General features: G+C 47.1%; 1 protein-coding gene across 1 annotated transcript; it reads right to left on the bottom strand.

The window, feature by feature from the left end:
• Positions 1-6,960: 6,960 nt before the first annotated feature.
• On the bottom strand, positions 6,961-22,687 carry LOC132571182 (zinc finger protein 883-like). The gene is made up of 6 exons (XM_060237876.1): positions 22,609-22,687; positions 17,662-18,281; positions 13,754-13,847; positions 12,113-12,195; positions 10,654-10,780; positions 6,961-9,076 (listed from the first exon to the last, which is right to left on the bottom strand). The coding sequence occupies exons 2-6, from the start codon at positions 17,767-17,769 to the stop codon at positions 7,650-7,652; spliced, it is 1,839 nt and encodes a 612-aa protein (XP_060093859.1). The 5' UTR covers positions 17,770-18,281; positions 22,609-22,687; the 3' UTR covers positions 6,961-7,649.
• Positions 22,688-23,629: the final 942 nt, after the last annotated feature.

The raw sequence follows: 23,629 nt of genomic DNA, 5'->3' as shown, positions 1-23,629 counted from the left end.
CCTCCCCAACCTTGGAGTTCTCCCCCTCCTTTTCCTGCCTCATTGCCTCAGCCACTAGAAGAGCTAGATTCAAGTCCAGTAGCACCTCAAGTACACAAGAGGCCGAGTTGGACCAGGCCAATGGCTCATCCGGTCAAACATGCTGTGCTTTACAGTGGCCAAAACCCAGATGCTATTAGGAGGTCCACCAGTAGGGCCAGAACTCCAGAAGCCTCCTCCCACTGTTGCCCCTCAAACACCAAGAAAACAGAGCATCACTGCCCCAGACAAAATGTTCCCTCTATGCCTTGTGGCTCAGAGCCACTCGTGGACCTCAGCGCCAGATGTTTACCTTAGAGACCAACAAAACTTTCAGGGCATGAGCTTTTGAGAATCGAAGCAGCCTTCATCAGAGACATGAAATAAATTCATGTTGGCTTTGCTGATCAGCAGTTTCTGCACAGGAAAGCTAAGAATGGAACCTGTGTCTTTAGATGCAATATACCTCTGCATATCGAGCTGTGAGGTCAACCAGGGCAAGGCTATTATTGCCTTCAGATCCTGGTTGAGGACTTCCTTTGGCCCCTGTGGGAAACCAGATGTTGGACCAGAACAGGACCCTCAGTGTGATCCAACAGGGCTATTCTAATGTTGTTTTAAATAGGAAGCTGCCTTCCTCTAGCTTTAGAAGGCTTTAAAAATGGGGGATGAGATGAGAGCTCCATCAGTGGCTACTAGCCATGATAACTAAATGGAACCTCCATGTTCAGTGGAAGTGTATCTCTAACGACCTGCATTGTGCAGGGGGTTGGACTAGATGACCCTGGATGTCCCTTCCTACTCTAAGGTTCTATTCTATGACCGGTTGTTGCAGGGAGCAGGGATCTGTGGACTTTGTGTCCTTCTCGTGGGCTTCCTGGATGCTTGTGGCTATCCACGGTTGGAAATGGGAGACTGATCGGTGGGACTAAAGTCTGATCCTGCAGGGCTATTCTGAAAACAACCCCTTTTTGAAAATTATTTTGCTAGCTCCTCTTGGAACCGCCACCATATCACAGATCTGCCCCCTTCCCATACAGTCGCATCCTTCCGATGCTCCTTAGACTCACCCTAAGACTCCCTGCGGTTGCAGCTGAAACAATTATTTTCAAGCATCATAGAGACATCAAAGAAAGGGGAGGGGCTGAGAGGGACTTTTGGGGCTAACCCACCTCTTCCTGCCCAAGGACCGCTCTAGGAAGCAGATCTCGCTCAGCTTAACCGTCAGTTAGGCGAGCTCCAGCAAAAGGGAACGGAGAGAGAGAACGTTTCCTGTTCCTCTTATCGTGGGAAAGATGCGCTTGATTTTCCCACGCGTGGCTGCCTGCAGGACACGGGAGTCGATTGGGTTGAAACAGAAACCCGAGTAAATTTAAGGAGTTTTGGAATCGAGGTGATTATGGGGGAGAGGGCACAGAAGAGCCAAGTCTGGGCAGAGAGAGAAGCAGAGCGAATGAAGAGATGAGGTCCTATTTGTACGGCAGAGGAGCTGGGAAATTAAAATGCTGGGCAATACATCTTTGCGTCTGACCTTGTATTCAATGTTCCCTCTAAGCTGCAGAGCCTTGTGAGCAAAAATGCTACTTTGTGAGCTACTGGCATGACAATTGTGAGCTACTGCATCAATTAGTGTGCTCTGGGGCCATTTTTCCTGAGCTAAGACAAAAATCTGTGAGCTGGAGGCGAAAAAATTGAGCTAGCTCACGCTAACTCAGCTTAGAGGGGACTCTGCTTGTATTACCAGAATATATATTTTATAACCCATTTTATTAGGTTTTTCAATATTTTTTCCCTTAAACAATTACAACATTAATCACATACAATATAACCAAATAAAAATAGTAATAAAAATACAATACTTACTATGAGTTATTTTGAAACTTGTACCATTCACTAGCAATACTGAGCCTTTACCTTTTGGTAGAACCATGTTAACTAAGTTCAAAGTAACCAGCTGATTCTAAGAAAACAGGAAAACTGAGAGTTTGAAGGTTGAAAGTCCTCCAGTAAAGAGTCCAGTCTCTCTAGTATGGGAAACCAGCGTTTGTGGTAAGTAGATTTGTGAGCTGGAGAGTTGGTGCCTTGTCCCTAACGTATCTTCCTCATTATCACCTAAATAAGGATTTTTTAAATGCACTCATCTCTATGGCATGTGGGGTTGCCTTCCTCCTAGTGGGAGACAGGAGAAAACTGCAGTTTCTGTGGTAACCAGCCTCAATGCAATAAGAGTACAACAAAATATCAGATGTATTGAATACAATCACTCACTCTCATAAATACAAATATTACATAACATACCCTACTAGACAGAACAATAAAGTTCAAGGACCTGAATACGATATTTAAATTAAGTCCCAAAGGATCAATAACAGTCCAAAAGTTGAACTATCTTCAAGGTCCCGACAGTCTATCCATATGTAGCGCAGTCTTTCCATATATGAACAGCTTGGAAAAACTGATAGCAGCGATGAGGTAGTACTTTTGGAATCCCTCGTTTCATGGATGCTTTATCCAGCTTCCAATCATTCAATTAGGGCATGGCAAGAACCACAAACTCACACAACTAAGTGTCAAACTTCAAATGTCTTGCCTCACTTCCACCTCCCATTCCACAGGAATTTCCTAACCCTGAGTTGGCATCCCAGCTGCACACCCCAATAAACGCAGTGCCACCCCGTATTAAGCCCTCTCATGACCAGGAGACTGTATCCTTCAATGTGTCTCCCTTGATTTTCCCTGGCCTAAAGTTTTATTTGGCATGACATTCTGTTGTATGGGATCCTCCCCTGCTCTGGCTGGCACTTATGGTGGATTTGCTGGGTTTTATATCCTGAAATCAGTTTGGGTCCAACTCAAATGTATACCTTTCCCCCTGGACTGGAAAATATACCCCTCTGTGCTCCCACCTAGTCCATAGATAGACCATGCCTTGTACGGCTATGTGGACAGGAGTTCTGAATAGGGACGTAGGATTCTTGTCTCAATATAATGGAAATGAATTTGTTGTATATTCATTTTTAATATTTGATGTTTTTATTTGTTGTTAGTTGCCCTGAGCTCGTCAGGGGAGGGCGGGATATAAATTTGATTAAATAAAATAAAACTAAAATACAGATGCTGATTTTCTGCCCACAAGGACTTGAGAGCCAGTTTGGTGTAGTGGCTAAGTGCGTGGACTCTTATCTGGGAGAACTGGGTTTTGATTCCCCATTCCTCCACTTGCACCTGCTGGAATGGCCTTGGGTCAGTCATAGCTCTTGCAGAGCTGTCCTTGAAAGGGCAGTTGCTGTGAGAGCTCTCTCAGGCCCACCCACCTCACAGGGTGTCTGTTGTGGAAGCGGGGGGGGGGGGGGTAAAGGAGATTATAGGCCGTTCTGAGTCTCTGAGGTTCAGCGTATAGGACAAAGTATAAATCCAGTATCTTCTTCTCCGTCATAGTGAAGCTGATTACAATATGCATTGTTCCTCTGCATCCTTACTCCCTTCTCTGAAAACCCTCCCATGTTCCAGCTGGGATATCTCTGCTCCTATTTGTATCTGCAGTATTATTTATTATTAATTCATTCGTACCCCTGCCTTTCCCCCCACTGGATAAGCTCTGTATTACTAAGAGAGGCAGATCAAGACAGGTAGCCATGTTAGTCTGTGTGTAACAGTAGAAAAGAGCAAGAGCCCAGGAGCACCTTAAAGACTAACCAGATTTGTGGCAGGGGAGGAGCTTTCCTGAGTCACTGCTCACTTTTTCAGTGAGTAGTGATTCACCATAGCTCACCCCCCTGCCACCAATTTTGTTAGCTTTTCAGGTGTTCCTGGAACTCTGACTAAGAGAGCTTTGACTCTGAAACACAGTACTCATAACTTGAAAATCTTCAGGTGAGTTGCTGTGTTGGTTGGAAGGAGTAGAACAAAGTTGGGAGGCCAGTGGCACCTTTAAGACCAACAAAGCTCAGTTCTGGGCAGACCTCAGATTCAGTGGAAGCTCATAGAAGCGCAGCTCCTGAACCTGAAAGTTCCACCTCCTTGTCCATTGAATAGTATGTGCAGCTGCATAACAATCCCTGGATGAGCTCCACCACCTATTTTTCTACAAAATGATTCCTGATTCTGGGTATATGTTTTTGTGTGCATAAAGTGTATATGCACACAAAAGCTTGTAGCTTATAGCCAGAATTAAAGGTGCCATTGGACTCAATCATTGTTCCCCAAAATCTTGCTAGCCTCTAAGGTGCTATTGGACTGGGAGGGAAGCATGAATCTTAAATCTTTCCCACTGAAAGCCCACTGAATAATTGGAAAATACTTCTGTGCAGGGCTTTGTTTTTGTAGCAGGGATTCCTTTGCATATTCAGCTATGCCCCTTGATATGTAGCCAATTCTCCAAGAGCTTATAGGGCTCTTCTTACAGGGCCTACTGTAAGCTCTTGGAGGATCAGCTACATCAGGGGGTGTGGCCAAATATGCAAAGGAGTTCCTGCTACAAAAAAGCCCTGCGTCTATGTGTCCAGATTATTCCAGTGCTTCCCCCCCCACACTTGCCTCCTGGCCTGCAAATCTCTCTCTCTCTCTCTCTCTTTTTTGGCCCCTGTGCTGGTCTGGATGGGCCATTGACCTGATCCAGCATGGCTTCTCTTATGTTCTTATTCGGGAACAAATAGCAAAACTACTTCACTTCATTTAAAGATGTAAGAACAAATGGTTGGAATCCAACAGTGCTTCTTAGGTTGTAAGGACTTTGGTCTTTTCTTAGTGTAGACAACACAGCTGACCGACAGCAGTTCTCCAGGATCTCAGCCTGAGGGTCTTTCACATCACTTCTTATCTGGTCCTTTCAACTGGAGATGCCGGGGATTGAACTTGGGACTTTCTGCAGGTCAAGCTGATGCTCTGCCGTTGAGCCACAGCTAGACAAGCAGGAAGATGAGCCGCAGGCATGCCAGGACTTACAGCCAACAGCTGGTGTGGAACCAACTCCACCCTCTGGCCCCAACTCAGCAGGTAAAAGTCAGCTGCCCACTCTCAGCCCTCTGGGATCACCTGCACCTTTGGAACACCGCAGACAAAGGCTGAGAGCTGAGTTACAAGCAGGCTTCAGATTCAGCAGGAGCTCACAGGAGCACAGCTCCTGAACCTTTCTGAGGGTTCCTCCTCCCCCTCCCCACCTACCTTGTCCATTGAATAGTAGGTGCATCTGTATAACAATCCCTGGATTAAGAGAGCAGCCAGCCAGCCAGCCACCAGGGGCTTTGCCACACCCCCAGCAGCCCTCATTAACTCCTGAAGAAGCCCACACCACCCTTTCTCCACTTATGTGATTTTGGGTGGTGGGTGGCTTGCTGGCCTTTTGACTGGGAGGGAGGTGGTCCAGGAGAGCCCCAGGCAAGCGAGGCCTGCTTGGGCTGGCTGGATCTCTAGCCAGCCCAAGCAGGCCTTGTCACATGAAGCTCTCCTTTCTTGCATCGGGTTGCTTTTGGCTGGGGAGGCATATGCTAATGAGTTAAGCTAATGAGCTCCACCACCTATTTTTCTACAAAACGACCCCTGGTGACGAAGTGCATGGCTCTTGACTTGATGCCAGCCGCCTGCTGATAATGAAGATGAGTCTTTGCAGGGCATCAGACAGCCAGTGTAGTGTAGTGGTTAAACTAGGGATCTGGGAAATCTGGGTTTAAATCCTCACTATGCCAGGGAAGCTGGCTGGCTGACCTTGGGCCAGGGACACACTCTCAACCTTACCCACCTTACAGGGTTGTTGTGAGGACTGCTCTTGAGCAGCTGGCTGGAGACATGACGCTTGAGTGTACGGCTGAACCAGTGATGTTGGGGCATATATGTCCACTATCAGATTCACGTGTATTTGTCAAGCATGGCTAATTCTGATCAATAACTGATGGGTTTATGGCCTGACAAAAGCAGGCCTGGATAAGATCCTAGAGAACGAAATGCTGCTAGTTTATTATTCTTTCCTGGCTCCTCTTTGCTTTATGACTGTCAATTAGAGGGAACAAAGCAATGAGCACCTTTCCATGAATCCTTCTGCGGGAGGATAAGCCATCTGGACAATGCAAGGCCGAATGCCTGATAACGCCCTGAGAATGTATGTAGTTTTGATATTCTATGTTTGAACGCTCCCCTGCTTCCCCTCCCCGTAGGAATCCCTTTGAAGTGTACCTTAAAACTTGTGTATCAATGTATTGGTTTCATTCTTCTCAAGCCATGGCTTGAGCCAAAGTATCGGTCTGTCAATAAACACAGTCTTTGTAGCAACCTCGACTTGTCATTGGACCCGCATGCTTGACAGTATTAACTCCAAAAGATTGCCATTGTGGGGGGCTATAGATTGGGGCTAGCATACAGGGACAAGCATCTTTAATTCTCCTCTCAATGATATTGTTGTGGTGGGAAGTGCTGTCTTATGGTGACTCCGCAAGGTTTTCAAGGCAACAGAAGTTCAGAGGTGATCAAAAGCAGTAACCTAACCTGGATAGAGGTCCATCAGTAGCTATTAGCCACACGGTATTATTGTTGGAACTCTCTGTCTGGGGCAGTGATGCTCTGTATTCTTGGTGCTTGGGGGGGGGCAACAGTGGGAGGGTTTCTAGTGTCCTGGCCCCACTGGTAGACCTTTTGATGGCACCTGGGGTTTTTGGCCACTGAGTGACACAGAGTGGTGGACTGTATGGGCCATTGGCCTGATCCAACATGGCTTCTCTTATGTTCTTAAAAATCCTACCCATGGCTGCTCCTTGAGAACCCCCGTTTAACCCCTTGAGAACCCCTCCTTGAGAACCCCTTGAGAACCCCTCCTTGAGAACCCCTTGAGAACACTTGTGAATCCCACGTCTTAATTACTCTTTGAGTAAAGAAGTATTTCTGTTTGCCCAATCTGAATCTATTGCCCATCAACTTCACTTGGTTCGAGTATCAGGAGAGAGGAAGTAAAAGTTAGTTTCCTTAATTTTTATTTTATTTTACAAAAATTTTACCCCATCTTTCTCACAAGGGCCAATGAGACAGTTAATGAACTAAAACTTACATAATAAAATCAAAGTTTAAGACTATTAAAAAACGAACCAAAAAACCCGCAACACCTCATATGTTCTCTCTATTCACTCCCTCCCCCTGTACATTTATAAACTATTGTCATCTCTTATTTTTGTAGCAGGAGCTCCTTTGCATATTAGACCACACCCACCCTGATGTAGCCAATCCTCCAAGAGCTTACAGGGCTCTTAGTACAGGGCCTACTGTAAGCTCCAGGAGGATAGGCTACATCAGAGGGGTGTAACCTAATATGCAAAAAAGTTCCATCTACAAAAAAAAGCCCTGATTGTCATCATGTTCCTGTTACTTCTGAACCAAGCTTCTGTTGATTTTGTAGCAACAGAACAACATGACTCACTTTCCTGAATTCATTGCTATAGTTCACGGGTTCCCAACGTGGTGTCTATGGGGCATCATGATACCTGCCAGTATGGTGCAGTGAGAGCCAGTTTGGTGTAGTGGTTAAAGAGCAGCGGACTCTAATCTGGAGAACCAGGTTTGATTCCCCGCTCCTCCTTCATATGCAGCCAGCTGGGTGACTTTGGGCAAGCCACAGTTCTCTTGGACCTGTTCCAAAGGTTTCCTCAGGCTCAAAAGGGTGGGGACCTCTGATGCAGTTCATCCCTGTAAATTGTTCCTTCAGGGTAAAACAGGGGTGGTAGTGTGATTGAAGCATTTCTTACACTCAGAGCGTTCTCTCCTGTGTGGATTCTTTGATGTTTATTAAAGCTTGATTTATCAAAATAGCTTTTGCTACAGTAGGAGCATTTATACGGCTTCTCCTCTGTGTGGATTCTTTGATGCGTACGAAGGCTGGTGCTCTGATCAAAGCTTTTCCCACACTCCAGACAACGGTACGGCTTTTCACGTGTGTGGATTCTTTGATGTTTATTCAGACTTGATTTTGCGAAAAAGCATCTTCTGCAGTAGGAGCATTTAAACGGCCTCTCTCCTATGTGGGTTCTTTGATGGATATGAAGATTGGTGCTCTGAGTAAAACTCTTCCCACACTCGAGGCACTGATATGGTTTTTCCCCGGTGTGGATTCTGTGGTGCCTTTTCAGATCGGACATGCTACTGAAGCTCTTTCCGCACTGCAAGCATTTGTAGAGCTTCCCTTCTGCATGGGTTCTTCGATGTCTTCTAAGAAGAGCCCCCTGCTCAAAGCTCTTTCTGCAGACCAGGCATTCAAACAATTTCGCTTCTTCGTGAATTCTTTGATGTGTATGAAGATTTGCACTCTGACTGAATTCCTTTCCGCACTCCAGGCATCTGTACAGCCTTTCCTCCATATGGATTGTTTGGTGCCTCCGAAAATGAGCTTCGTGACTGAAGCCTTTTCCGTACCGTAAGCATCTGTACACCTTTTCCTCCTTATGGGTTAATTGGTGCCTTCTCAGATGAGCCCCTCGACCAAAGCTCTTCCTGCATTCCTGGCAATCGAACTGTTTCTCCCCTGTGTGGATTCTTTGGTGTGCGTTAAGGTGTGAGCACTGATTGAAGCGCTTTCCACATGCCGTGCATTGATATGGCTTCTCCTCCGTGTGGATTCTTTGGTGTCTTTTTAGATGAGTCCTTCGATTGAAGCCCTTTCCGCAGTCTGGGCATGCAAACAGCCTCTCCCCCGTGTGTATTCTCTGATGCGTGCTCAAATCTGTGCTCCAGCTGAAGCCCTTTCCGCACTCCAGGCATTTATATGGCTTCTCTTCTGTGTGGACGCTTTGATGCCTTTTCAGATGAGAGCCCTGGCCAAAGCTCTTCCCACATTCCAGGCATTTAAACCGTTTCTCCCCTGGGGGGATCCTTTCATGCCTAATCAGATCTGTTTCCAGACACAAGCGGTTTCCATACTCTGGGCACATATGTACTTTATCCTTGTCTTTATGGCTTGATTCCCAAGCAAAACGGTTCCCACACTCTGTTTCTTTTCCTTCGGCAGAGTTGATGTGGAAGTCAGCCTCCTGAGAAGCAAAATATTTATTCCACGTTCCATGTGACTCTTCCTTTATTTCCCATCCTGCAGGAACAGAGAGAAGTGATAAAAGCCCAAGGCAGAAAGGCTAAAAAAAAAGGGTAAATGTTGTCCCCTGTGCAAGAAAGAACCAGTCATTTCCAACTCTGGGGTGACGTTGCATCATTACATTTTCATGGCAGAGTTTTTACAGGGTGGTTTGCCATTGCCTTCCCCAGTCATCTACACTTTATCCCCTGCAAGCTGGGTACTCATTTTACCGACCTCGGAAGGATGGAAGGCTGAGTCGACCTTGAGCTGGCTACCTGAACCCAGCTTCTGCCGGGATTGAACTCAGGTTATGTGCAGAAAGCTCGGACTGCCGTACTGCAGTTTTACCACTCTGCGCCACGGGGCTCCTTCTAAGGCAGAAAAGGGGCCACAAATCAAGGAACAAACCCAGTTATCTAATCTGGCAAATTAAAAAAAAACCCTATATATTCAATTGAATTGATTGGCTGCAACTGACATTAATCAGCAGCCAATGAAGTGAAAGTCTGTATTCGGATCCACAACTTTCCATGTACTTCCATGTACTTCACAGGGCAAGTCAGCTCCTCTCAGCTCAACACCTGCATGAGCGTCTCATTCATTTTGAAATTTACATATGGCTTTTAAACAATCAAACAGCAGGGGTGGAATTCTAGCAGGAGTCCTTTGCATATTAGGCCACACCCATTGATATGGCCAGTCCTCCAAGAGCTTACAAGGTTCTTTTTTGTAAACTCTTAGAGGATTAGCTCATCAGGGAGTATGTGGCCTAATATGTAAAGGAGCTCCTGCTAGAATTCCACCCCTGCCAAACAGTATGCCAGGCAAATGAGTGGGGTTTCTCCAAAGAGCTCAGTATGATGTACGTGATTCTCTCTCCCCACACTCCATTATATCCTCGCTGAGGAGGTAAATTAAGAGAGCTTCATGTTTTCATGTATGACTAGACTAGAGCTTTTTTTGAGCAGGAACGCAATTCTGGCTGGTTGGCTTCAGAGAGTGTGGCATAATATGAAATAAGTTCCTGCTGGGCTTTTTTCTGCATAAAAGCCCTGTGTGAAACAATGGTGACATCAGGGGGTGTGGCATAATATGAAAATGAGTTCCTGCTGAGCTTTTCCCACACACACACACACAAAAACCTCTGGACTAGACATCACACTGATTTGATCTAGCATGGCTGTTCATATGTTCTGAAAGTCACAGCAACTGTTTAAAAAACTGCTGCAGGAAGCAGTGGGAGCTACAAGCATAGGTAGCTTCAAAAGAGGAGTGGATAAACATCCAGAGCAAGGGTCCATCAGTGTCTATTAGACACAAGATATAGAGGAAACACTCTTTCAAGGGCAGTGATACTCTGCATTCTTGGTGCTTGGGGGCAACAGTGGGAGGGCTTCTGGAGTCCTGTCCCCACTGGCAGGCCTCCTGATTGCACCTGGTTTTTTGGCCACTGTGTGACACAAGAGTGTTGGTCTGAATGGGCCACTGGCCTGATCCAGCATGGCTTCTCTTATGTCCTTGTGTTCTTAAAACCTTCATTTTTAAAAGGCTAGAAAATAAATGGCAAATGATACACAAAGAGGACACCTTACCCAAAGAGTCCAGATTCTTGTAATTCTCTCCCATAACTTGTCTATGCAAGGCTTTTTGGCCTGGGTCCAAAAGCACCCATTCCTCTTCCGTGAAACACACAGACACCTCCTCGAAGGTCACCAGGCCCTGAAAGAAAAAGAAAAAACATTCTCACAGCTTACATAATGGCTTTGCCACTCCTGAAGAGAATGAAAAATGGGGTGTACTCCTTTGCATATTAGGCCCCAGGAACTCCTTTGCAGGAACTCCTTTGCATATTAGGCCCCACCCATTCCTGAGGTAGCCAATCCTCCTGGAGCTTACAGTAGGCCCTGTGCTAAGAGCCCTGTAAGCTCCTGGAGGATTGGCTACCTCAGGGGTGGGTGGGGCCTGATATGCAAAGGAGTTCCTGCTACAAAGAAAGCCCTGCTTTTATGCCATGAAAAGCTTCAACCACCTATTTCCACACAATAAGCTTATATTAAAGGGGCAGGACTTTTTTTTCTTCAGGTTGTTGGCAGCCCTAGCCATTCCTCTCTCCTGTTCCTGAAGATTTTCTTTGAATGGCAGTTCTCCTCATAATTTTTTCCAAAGTTTTTCCTTACCTCCCCTCCTCCTGGAGGGAAAATTATTACACAACAGGTTGCAGAGAAGTATCTCTGAGACTACACTGGTGAACCTGGTGGAAAAGTAAAACCCGGTCTCCTGTGAAGGCAGTTTTCATTCATGAACGGAGTGCCAATGCAACAGCTGCTTGACAAGGCTGTGATTTTTCTTCTATGCTGACACCTTTGCATGAAGTTTCATTTCATCCCCCAAATAACTGGGTGGGTGACCTTGGGCCCGGTGTTCAGTCTCATAGGGTGGTCATATTTTTCTATCACGTGTGTTGCCGGTTTTTAATTGTCATAATCCATTTTGAGGCAAGCAATAAATGAAATTTAAAAATGTGAGGAATGAGGAAGGGTTGTAAAGAACAAAAAGAGGGACGCCTGTGAAGAGACAGGTGGGGAGGCAAAGTCCATTCCCATCTGGTTCTGCTTCCCCCCTGCCATGTTTTTAGTCATCCTTCACCCTTCCTGCCTGCCAGCTCACCTCTTCATGCCCACACTTTCCAGTCTGGGGCCTTTTCCCACACACCTCAACTCTTTAAAAGGTTGAAAACATCAAAACTGGATTTTAAAGCTACCCTGGGATTGTAGTAGTGCAAACTGCAGCCAGAACTTGACCCATTTTGTTATTTTTTTGGATCTTCCAAGGAAACCAGCCCAGGGCTATTAGAATGCGGGATGAAACTTTTATAATCCACCACTCCAATAAAACAAAAGAAACAAAGACCCTTTTCTTTTAGCAACAAGAAAAGCCGGCAACAGAAGAAGAAAGCTCCAGAGCAGAAAATATCTATGTGCATCACATAAGAGTTAAAACCAAATAAAATAGTGTGGAAAAATAAAATGGTGGAGAACAATCAGTCCATACTTGATTGGGCATGGCGGTGGTCATTTGCATCTCTTCTCCAAAAAGAGTTGGCCTTCTACATATTTCCAGTGTCATTCCATCCCCTGTAAGAGAGACAAGAGTTTTCCTCCGTCCGTCTATGCGCATTTTAAAACAAATGATTTGTATTTCAGATTGCACTCCACAGAACGAAACAGCCAGTAAATTGGCACAAGATCAAAGAAACAGCTCCTTTCTGCATAAGGGAGCCAGTTTGGTGCAGTGGTTAAGTGTGGGGACTCTTATCTGGGAAAACTGGGTTTGTTTTCTCACTCCTCCACTTGCAGCTGCTAGAATGGCCTTGGGTCAGCCAAAGCTCTGGAAGAGGTTGTCCTTGAAAGGGCAGCTGCTGTGATAGTCCTCTCAGCCCCACCCACCTCACAGGGTGTCTGCTGTGGGGGAGGAAGATAAAGGAGATTGTGAGCCGCTCTGAGACTCTGAAATTTAGGGTGGAGGGCGGGATATAAACCCAATATCTTCTTCCTCTTCTTAATCAGTCCATGGAATTCCCTGCCACAAGATGCAGTGATGGTCCCTGGCATGAGCTTGCTCTATACGTCCAGCAGCACAAGGTGGGGGGGAGAGTGCTGAAGTGACATTCAGAACTTTAGACAGAAGGTGCGAGATGATCTAAGTTCCCTTCTGTTCATAATTCCCTTTAAGCAGATACCTGTCTCAAACCTGCAAAGACCTGGGTTCGAACTGCTCTTGTTCAGTGGCCAATCAGTTCCCCTGGAGGGCCAAAAGCAAGACATAGAAGGAGAGATGGGATTTATACCCCGCCCTTCACTTGGTTCCTCAGAGCAGTTTACAATCTCCTTTCCCTTCCCACAACAGACACCCTTTGAGATAGGTGGGGCTGAGAGAGCTCTGAGAGAACTGCTCTTGAGAGAACAGCTCTGAGAGAACTTGTGACTGATTCAAAGTCATACCAGCAGCTGCATGTGGAGAAGTGGGGAACCAAACCTGGTTCTCCCCTGTTTTTTTATTTGCACAGCAGTATTTTGTTTTTAAATATTGGACAGCATAATAAAAACCCACACCCACATACATATCCCACATAGATCTGCAAAGTGATACGGTCCATTCTGCCATATCAAGGTTCTGGATACATCCAGCTCTATGCACAGAAGTAGGTTTTGAAAGTCAACGTATTTCTCAACTGTGGCCCTGGCGCAGACAACCCCGATCTTGTGTAACAGAATCTTATACCCAGAATTAAACCCTCAGCTAGTCTGAACCTCTGCTAATCTGAGGAGACAAAACTGAACTCTACAAACCACTGTAAGACAGCTTCCTTTGACCATAAGAACATAAGAGAAGCCATGTTGGATCAGGCCAATGGCCCATCCAGTCCAACACTCTGTGTCACACCGTGGCCAAAAAACAAGGTGCCATCAGGAGGTCCACCAGTGGGGCCAGGACACTAGAAGTCCTCCCACTGTTCTCCCCCCCCCCCTTAAAGCACCAAGAATACAGAGCATCACTACACCACACAGAGAGTTCCAACAATACACTGTGGCTAATAGCCACTAATGGACCTCTGCTCCATATGTTGAGCCAATCCCCTCTTGAAGCTGTCTATGCTGACCCAAATCCGAACCAGGCCCTGTTGAGGCCTACCCAGCATGGCATTATCTTGGTCAGCTTCCACAAGCAGACTCTCTCTGTGGTGTGAGGGAACCTTCTCTTCCTCTTCTGATGTCTCTTGTTCTACCTAAAAAAGGAACAAGAATCCCACAGGGGAGAAGGACTTGAAAGATAATAAGACAGGAGAAGGCTTATAGACTTGAGAACATTTGGAAAACCACCAGTATTATGGGCTATATTTTAACTTTGGGTTTGATGGCAGTGATAGGCTTCCCAACCCTCCCGCCCTGGCGGGGGACCCCAGGATTTCCAGCCTCTTCCCCTGCTCCCCAAAAAAACAGAAGCGGGGGGAGGGGGGAAACGGCGCCAAGGAGCATGGCAAGCCACCCCATCCCGGAGCAGGCGAGGCTGCTGCGCCGCGCCACTGCCGCCCCCTCCCTGCCCACCGCAGCTGCTCCTCCGAGATGGGCCCAGGCTGAGCCCATCTCGGAGGAGCAGCCAAGAGGCGGCAGCAGCGCAGGCAAAACCAGCGAGGCAAAACCAGAGGAGGGGAGGGCGGAGGCAGGCCAGGAGCATGGCGAGCCGCAAATCTGGGCCCTTCTAGGACCCGGACTCGTGGCTCACCACGCCCCCGGCCCGCCTCCACCCCCCCTCCGAATCCACCCCAGAGGCGGAGCGGAGCGGGCGAGGCCGCTGCCGCCCCCCCCGCAGCTGCTCTGAGATGGGCTCAGCCTGAGCCCATCTCGGAGGAGCAGCTGCGGTGGGGCGGGGGGGGCGGCAGCTGCGCAGCGGCATCGCCTGCTCCAAGACGGGCGGCTCGCCACGCTCCCCAGTGTCGTTTCCCCCCCTCCCCTAGCTCCACCCCAGTGTCTCCTGGCTCCACCCCCAAAGTCCCCAGATATTTCTGGGATTGGAATTGGCAACCCTAGGCAGTGATCCCAACAATGGTGCCCATGGACAGCACAATATATTTCTTGGCACCCACTTTCTTCTACCCCAAAATATCTCGTTCCAACAACCAAGAGCCAAATCTTTGCTTTCCTTGGCCCCTTGAAGTAAGAGGTGCTTCAGAAGAAGCTAGGAGGTGCTAGGGTTGCCAGGTCCAATTCAAGAAATACCTGAGGACTTTGGGGGTGGAGCCAGGAGACATTGGGGTGGAGCCAGGAGGAAGGTTGTGACAAGCATAACTGAACTCCAAAGGCAGTTCTTGCCACCACATTTACAGGGGCTGCACACCTTTGAAATGTCTTCCTTCCACTGGAGTTTTATTTTTATTTTATTTATCAGATTTATATCCCACCCTCCCCCGACAGGCTCAGGGCAACTAACAACAGTTTCAAAACATTAGCAGTTTACAAACATCTTAAAATTAGATCTATGAAAACATTTCCATATATATTAAAAATCCGAGATGGCAGGCTTCTGTTTTCCATTATATTAATTCAGTGAGATTGTCGATGCTGAAGGTAATAGCCACCTCCCCCTAACTATTAATGGTGAGTTTGAAAAGTTCGGTCTGACAGGCCCTGCGGAACTGTGGCAGGTCCCGTAGGGCCCTGATGTTTTCAGGGAGGGAATTCCACAAAGTGGGGGCTGTTACCAAGAACGCTCTGGCTCTAGTGCTGGTCAATCAAGCTTCTTTCGGTCCAGGGATCTTAAGGAGATTTTGAGATCCTGAACGTGGTGCTCTCTGGGGTACGTATGGGGAAAGGCAGTCCTGAAGGTAGACAGATCCCAGGCCATGTAGGGCTTTAAAGCTTATAACCAACACCTTGAAGCGAATCCAGAACGCCACAGGCAACCAATGTAACGCTTTCAGCACAGGTTGAACGTGCTCCCATATAGGTAGCTCCATTAACAACCTGGCTGTTGTGGTTTGCACCAGCTGTTGTAGCCTCTGAAGTTGAATCAAGGGCAGCCCCATGTAGAGGGCATTACAGTAGTCTATCTTCGAGGTGACCGTTGCATGGATCACTGTTGCCAAGTCGTCATGCTTCAGATATGATACCAACTGCCAGAATAGCACCAACTCAATATTGGGGTTTTTTTTTCTGTTTTAACTGTTTTAATCATTGTATCTATTTTATTACTGAATGTGTAATTTTAATACTCATTAATTTAACTGTTTGTGGGATTTTATGTTGTGAGCCGCCCTGAGCCTGCTTCGGTGGGGAGGGTGGGATATAAATCAAATAAATAAATATCTGCCCAAGATGTGGATTTGGCAGTGGCTGCTACCTGGGCCTCCATTTTCAGCGAAGGCTCCAGGAGCACCCCCAAGCTCTTGACCTTCAACGCTGGCGCTAATAGCATCCCTTCAAAGGCAAGCAAGGGGATTTCCCTACCCAGGCCACTGTGACTCAGGCACAGGACCTCTGTCTTCGCTGGGTTCAATTTCAGTCGACTCTGCCTGAGCCATTTCACTACGGCTTGCAATGCCAGGTCCAGATCTTCCAGGGCGCAGCTGGACTGGTCCCCCAACAATAGATAGAGCTGGGTGTCATCCGCATACTGGTGACGACCCAGCCTGTATCTCCAGACAATCTGGGCAAGGGGGCGCAGTAGATGTTAAACAACATCGGAGATAGGACTGTCTCCTGAGGGACCCCACATACAAGAGGATGCCTCTGGGACAACTGCTCCCCCATAGCCACCCTTTGTCCCCGGCCTTGGAGAAAGGAGGTAAGTCACTGAAGGGCAGATCCCTGAATCCCCACGTCGGCGAGGCAGCAGGACAGAAGCTGGTGGTCGACTGTGTCAAACGCAGCCGATAGATCTAACAACAACAGCACTGCCGAGCCACCCCGATCCAGATGTCTCAAGAGATCATCCATGAGGGTGACCAGTACCGTCTCCATCCCATGGCCTGGCCGGAAGCCGGACTGAAATGGGTCTAAGATGGAAGCGTCATCCAAGAATCCCTGTAACTGTACTGCCACTGCCCTTTCAATGACTTTACCCAGAAAGGGCAAGTTTGACACCGGCTGATGTCAATGATGGATCGGGGCACCTTCTTTTGGGGCTGATAGAATTGGACCCCCTGGTCCAATCTTTTTGAAACTTGGAGTGTTTTGAGGAAAGGCACCAGATGCTATGCTGCTAATTTAGCACCACTATCTCAAAAAACCGCCCCATCCAGAACCCCAGATACCCCTCCGCTTTCTGATGACCCTGAAGTGGGGGGAGGGCCTCCAAGCCAATGGTTCCCCTGCCCCCACCTGGGGATTGGCAACCCTAGGATGTGCCCATTTGGAAACAGCTTATTCTGCAATAGCAGGACGCCTGGCTTGAAATCTTCTAACTTTTTGTGGCACCTCTAAATATTTTACAATCAGTGCATTCCCTTCCACCACCCTCCAGACCCGAGGGGAGCCATTTTATTGTGGTGCTCACTTATAGTGGTGGAAAGTTTTGACTCACAAAATCTTCCACCCTGTAAAACTTTATTGGCCTCTAAGGTGCTACCAGAGAGCCACGTGGTGCAGAGTGGTAAATTGCAGTATTGCAGTCCAAGCTCTGCTATTAGCTTGAGTTCAATCCTGGTGGAAGCTGGGTTCAGGTAGCTGGCTCAAGGCTGACTCAACCTTCCATCCTTCCAAGGTTGGTAAAATGAGTACCCAGCTTGTTGGGGGGAAAGTGTAGATGACTGGGGAAGGCAATGGCAAACCATCCCATATAAAGTCTGCCATGAAAATGTCATGATGCGATGTCACCCCAGAGTCAGAAACAACTGGTGATTGCATAGGAGATACCTTCACCTTTTAAAGGTGCTACTGGCCAAGAATTTTTTCTAAACAATATCTGGTAAGTGTTTTTCCTCAAAAAAATGTCCTCGTTCACTTTGACAGCACTGTTATTTATTTATTTTGTTGGACTTTTATTCCTCCTTTCCCTGTAAGCAGGCTTGGGGGAGGGGGTTTACCAGGACAAGATGGCCTCACCTGCTTTTCCCACCTCTGGGTCTCCCGATGACTCAAGAAGAACCCTTCTGCCAGGGCCACTGCCTGTGAACTGGTCTCCGGCCCACATTCTCGGACCCACTGCACCATCTCTGTGGGAAGGATAGCCAGGAACTGCTCCAGGATCACCAGATCCAGGATCTCGTTCTTGCTACGCTACTTGGGCTTCAGCCACAGATGACAAAGCTGGTGGAGCTGGCTACAAATTTCTCGGGGCCCCGCAGCCTCTTGGTAGGAAAAGTGCCTAAACTGTAGGCGTTGTATATCAGAGTTAAAGGTCTCCTCATCCAAGGCAGTCTGTGGGATTCTCTCCTGGAATCGTCCACTTCTCACAGCCTCGACAGTGTGAGGGCCTTCTCCTGTGTCAACGCCAGCTGGGTCACACTTCTCCATCTTCAGCCTGTCCTGCGAGGCCATTTCCAGTCAAGCTAAATGGTGGCTTTGCTCTTTGGTCTGTTTCCCTCTAAAGCCAAAGCTGCTGGGCCTGCTAGTGGGAATCCTTGGTCTTCTTCCACAACCAATGTTCAGCGAGTAATTATTTTATTGGGCTCTCACCACAAGAAGGTATGTTTGATTTATAACTTCACCACAGAGTCTTCTCCCTGCGGAACAGACAAACAAATGATACATCTGGAAGACAAATCTAAGGCAAGAGAAGGGGATTTAAAGTTCTTTCACTTCTTATTTTAGTTACCTCATTCATATCCCCGAAGCAGCTTACAGCATTTTCCACCACTGTTAGGGACCACATCTGTCTTCTGACCTGTCTATTTAATACACTTTTATCCCACCCCTCCTCAGAGCACAATACACGGTTTTCTCTTCCATTTTACACGGTTTCTCTTCCATACACGGTTTTCTCTTCCATTTTAACCTTACAACCAGGGCTTTTTTAGACCACACCCCCGATGTAACCAATCCCCCAAGAGCTTACAGGGCCCACTGTAAGCTCCAGGAGGATTGGCTATATCAGGGGTGTGTAGCCTAATATGCAAAGGAATTCCTACTACAAAAAAAAAAGCTCTGCACAACAAAACTGAAGATAGATCAAGACAGGTAGCCATGTTAGTCTGTAGCAGTAGAAAAGGTTAAGAGTCCAGGAGCACGTTAAAAGACTTTTGTGACTCATGAAAGCTCCTATAAATTTTGTTAGTCTTGTTCCTAGACTTCCGCTCTTTTCTACTGCTAATGAAACAGAAGGTTAGGTGAAAATGAGCAGCTTGTGACTGGTCAAAGGCCTCTCAGAGAGCTTCACAGAAGAGCAAGGATCCAAACTCAGCTCTCCCTGATCCAACCACCACACCATGGTGGTTCTCGACCCAAGGTCATGTGACACAGCCTGCTTTGCCACTAGACTGTTTCTATCAACTCCTCCAGCCCTTTCATTGGGGAAATGCAGGTCTACACGGAGCATCTAATCTACTATAGCTTTATCTCATCCTTCCTCAAAGGAACTCAGACCAATCAGCGACTCACTGGGAGGTTTCCTGTTCAAATCCTGCCCATGCCACAAACCTACAAGTCAGCTTGAGCAATACCACTCACTGGCTCTCCGCCTTAAGCACAGCCTTGTGTGTATGTGTAAAGGGGGAAAATAATAATACTGGCCCACTTTGCATGGTTGTGTGGCAGAGTGGTAAAGCTGCAGTACTGCAGTCCAAGCTTTGCTCACAACCTGAGTTCGATCCCGGTGGAAGCTGGGTTCAGGTAGCTGGCTCAAGGTTGACTCAGCTTTCCATCCTTCTGAGGTTGGTAAAATGAGTACCTAGCTTGCCAGGGGGAAAGTGTAGATGACTGGGGAAGGCAATGGCAAACCACCCCGTAAAAACTCTGCCGTGAAAATGTGATGTGACGTCACCCCAGAGTCGGAAACGACTGGTGCTTGCACAGGGGACCACTTTGGGGAGTGATGGTGGCTCAGTGATGGTGGGAGTGATGGTGGTAGAGCAGGGGTCCTCAACCTACGGCCCGCGGGCCAGATGCGGCCCGCTGAGGACGTTTATGCGGCCCGCCGGGTTATGGCAAAATCAGACCGGAAGTGACGTTTGACCTAAACTTGTGTTAGCAACGCACACTTCCGGCACTGGGCTGAGGCGGCGGAGACAGAGTGTGAGGTGATACCGAGGTGAGGTGAGTTCCCAGGCCAGGGTGTGTGGTGTGGGGAAGGGAGAGAGATGCAGAAGACGGAGAACTGACGGCTCGCGGCCTTGTACAGTAACGGCAGTCCGGCCCTCCAACAGTCTGAGGGACAGTGAACTGGCCCCCTATTTAAAAAGGTTGAGGACCCCTGTGGTAGAACATCTGCTTGGTAAGCAGAAGGTCCCAGGTTCAGTCCCCAACATCTCCAACTAAAAAAAAGGGTCCAGGCAAATAGGTGCGAAAAACCTCAGCTTGAGACCCTGGAGAGCCGCTGCCAGTCTGAGAAGACAATACTGACTTTGATGGACCCAGGGTCTGATTCAGTATAAGGCAGCTTCATATGTTGGAATGACTACATCTAGATAACATGCACACAAATGACTCTGAACCTTGAAAGTGTTACACAAATGCTTCTTAGCCGTCACAGTGAATCAATACTGTATATTAAAATATAAGTTTTAATCCAGCAGCAACTTTAATATAAAAACAACCGAATGTTGATTGTAAGATGTTTGGGGTCTCTGTTTTTTGTTTTTAAGTGACAAGTCGGTTATGTTCTGATATACGATATTGATTATCATTATCCCCACCTCCAAGGAGTTTGGAACAGGGAATTTGGAACAGGGTTTCCTAAATCCTAGTCTGACTCTCTAGCCCTCTATGGCAGGGGTGTCAAACATGTGGACTAGGGGCCGAATCAGGCCCCCAGAGGGCTCCTATCAGGCCCCTGAGCAACTGGCTGTCCTCTGCTTCTTTCTCCCTCTCTCCTGCTTCCTTCTGCATAACAGCTTGCTTTGCAAGGCTTGCTCAATTGCGCAGGAGCTACAGAGCGAAACCTCTTTTCTCCATTGGCTGTGGCTCTTCTCTTGGGGAAGAAGGGGGGGATAGAAAGCTTGCTTTGCTAGGCAATTGGCACAGCAGAGCTATTGAGCCAAGCCTCTCTTCCTTCTATCGGCTGAGGCTCCCCTCCCCAGTCCCCTGGGGAAGGAAGGAGAGAGCCAGAGCTTCCTTTGCCCAGTTCCCTGGATCCCATGGGAAAAATCCGAAGAAAGCATCTTTAAGACCAATGAATGCTAACAGTTTAAGCATGTTTTAAGTTTATAACTGTCCCAACAAGGTCTCAGTTATGTCAGATCCAGCCCACATAACAAATTAATTTGACACCCCTGCTCTATGGCATGCCATGCTGCCTTATTGTTGAATTACTAAGAGCATGGAGTTTTTCAGAAAATCAGTTTAATTTGGTTCACCTTCCTTCAGTCCAAGATACTTAATTATTCATACAAATGAGTTGCACTATACTGGCCGTTAATAACAATTATTTACCTATGGCAACATCTAAAACTCAGCCTTATTAATACTAAAAAAAAGTCAAAAATTTCCTCTCTTCCTAGTCACTAATCTCACTTTCATATGTATTGCACTGTAGCTGTCACTTGCGAGTGGATGTTACCATTTCACACGGTAAAATCCAGTTGCAAAATGCATTGAAAGTGGATGAAGAGTGCATTATTCAGTGTGTGTGTGAAAGTGCTGTAAGAGAGATACTTGAAAACCAGTGAAGCATATGTTTCCAGTTTGGGGAAGACCCCCACCATCTTCCCAGGAGACCAAGGGAGTGATCTGATCCCAGTTCCACCCAGCCCCATTTTATCCTTTCAAATCGACTTAGCGTTCTACACAGGATGCTTTTAAAAAGCCTTAAGATCATTCACCTAAAAACATTTCTCTCCTTCAACTTTTTTGTTTGTTTTCCCTTTGAATCCTGTCATCTTGAGAATGAGTAACATCTAATCTAGCACCAACTGTATACTGCTTTTAATTTATTGTTTAATGATTTTATTGTTTATTTTATTGATTTTATGATCGCGAACATTGTTTTGTGATCTGATGTAAGCTGCCCTGAGCCCACCTTGGCGGGGAGGGCGGGGTATAAATCAAATTAAACATAAACATTATTTTACATCCCACACAATGCAGAACTGGGTAGCTTGAACTATATTTTGTGTTGTTTTGGGTAACCTCCCTCAAAGACATGATATAGTTTCCATTTCTCCGTTAGCTTTGAAACCAACCCGGCTAACTGTGAGCATTAAAAAAAAAAACCTAATGGAAAACATTTTGCACAAGAAAACACAGCAATTTTCCTACTGCTCCACATCACTGCCGGGTAGGGTTGCAAAGTCCAATTCAAGAAATATCTGGGGGCGGAATCAGGAAACTTTGGGGGTGGAGCCAGGAGACATTGGAGTGGAGCCAGGAGCAAGGGTGTGACAAGCATAACTGAACTCCAAAAAGAGCTCTGGCCATCACATTTCAAGGGACCATACACCTTTTAAATGCCTTCACTCTGTTGGAAATAATGAAGAATAGAGGCAACCTTCTTTTGGAGCTCATAAAACTAGACCCCTTGGTCCAATCCTTTTGAAACTTGGAGGGTATTTTGGGGAGAGGCACTGGATGCTGTGCTGAAAATTTGGTGCGTCTACCTCAAAACACAGCCCCACCACCCCCCAAAGCACCAGATATTCGTGGATCAATTCTCTATTATACCCTATGGGAATTGGTCTCCATAGGGAATAATTGAGCACCTAGCAGACATTTCCCCCCCCCCCCTCCGCTTTCTGATGGCCCTGAAGCAGGGGGAGGGCCTCCAAACTGGGGGATCCCCTGCCCCCACCTGGGGATTGGCAACCCTACTGCCAGGGGTGGGGTGGATTTTGTTGGTGGTGGTTGTGTGCATCCCATCAACTATGGTACCCAAAATCGGCTTCAGCCAAATGCACCCACCGTATCCCTGGGAAGGCTGCGAGAACGCCGGGAAGCATCAGTGCTCTACAGCAAGTGGTTCAGCACAAAGCAACGTGACTCTAGCAAATCACAGTCGCCTCCTTTCTACAGATTCAGACTCTTTGCCTTTAACCCTTCGATTGCATTGGACCAACGCGGACACTGAAAGAAGTCTCCGTCCCTGTCTAGTCTAGCGCCTTCTTTGCAACTCCAACAGCCAGAGCTCCTGAGAAGCCCCAAATGGTTTGTTTTGTTGCTCAGAGGGTACAAGGAGGCAACTGCTATTAATTTTACCCAGATTCATGGCACTTGAAGATAGACTGTCTCTGCACATGGAGACTCATTGCTTAGCTATATTTATTACTTGTTAGGCCGCCCTTCCCTGAGGTGTATACAATAGGGTTACTATTAGGGTTACCAAACTCCACATGGAACCTGATGCTTTCTAGACTTACAGAGATGTACTCCTGGAACTAGGATTGCCAAATCCAATTCAAGAAATATCTGGGGACTTTGGAGGTGGAGCCAGGAGCAAGATTATGACAAGCATAATTGAACTCTGAAGGAAGTTCTGGCCATCACATTTAAAGGGGCAGCACGCCTTTTAATTGCCTTCCCTCCACTGGAAATAATGAAAGATAGGGGCACCTTCTTTCGGGGCTCATAGAATTGGACCCCCTAGTCCAATCCTTTTGAAACTTGGAGGGTATTTTGGGGAGAGGCACTGGATGCTATGCTGAATATTTGGTGCCTCTATCTCAAAAAGCAGCCCCCCAGATTCCTGAGGATCGATTCTCTGATGATCCTGAAGTGGGGGGAGGGCCTCTAAACAGGGGGATCCCTGCCCCCACTTGGGGATTAGATCAAACAGGAAACCACAGTAATCTAGAAAGAAAACACTGTGAAATTAACAAGCTTTGAAACAAATCCACATAAATACTTTATATAGCCAATTCATTGGAACTAATCAAAAACAATTATCAAACAGAAATCAAAGTGGCTCAACAGAGCTCAAAGTTCA

This window comes from Heteronotia binoei, chromosome 5 (assembly GCF_032191835.1).
Source record: "Heteronotia binoei isolate CCM8104 ecotype False Entrance Well chromosome 5, APGP_CSIRO_Hbin_v1, whole genome shotgun sequence".
NCBI classification, from domain to species: domain Eukaryota; kingdom Metazoa; phylum Chordata; class Lepidosauria; order Squamata; family Gekkonidae; genus Heteronotia; species Heteronotia binoei.
Note: the sequence above shows the minus strand (reverse complement) of the source record. Positions and strands in the feature narration are given on the sequence as shown.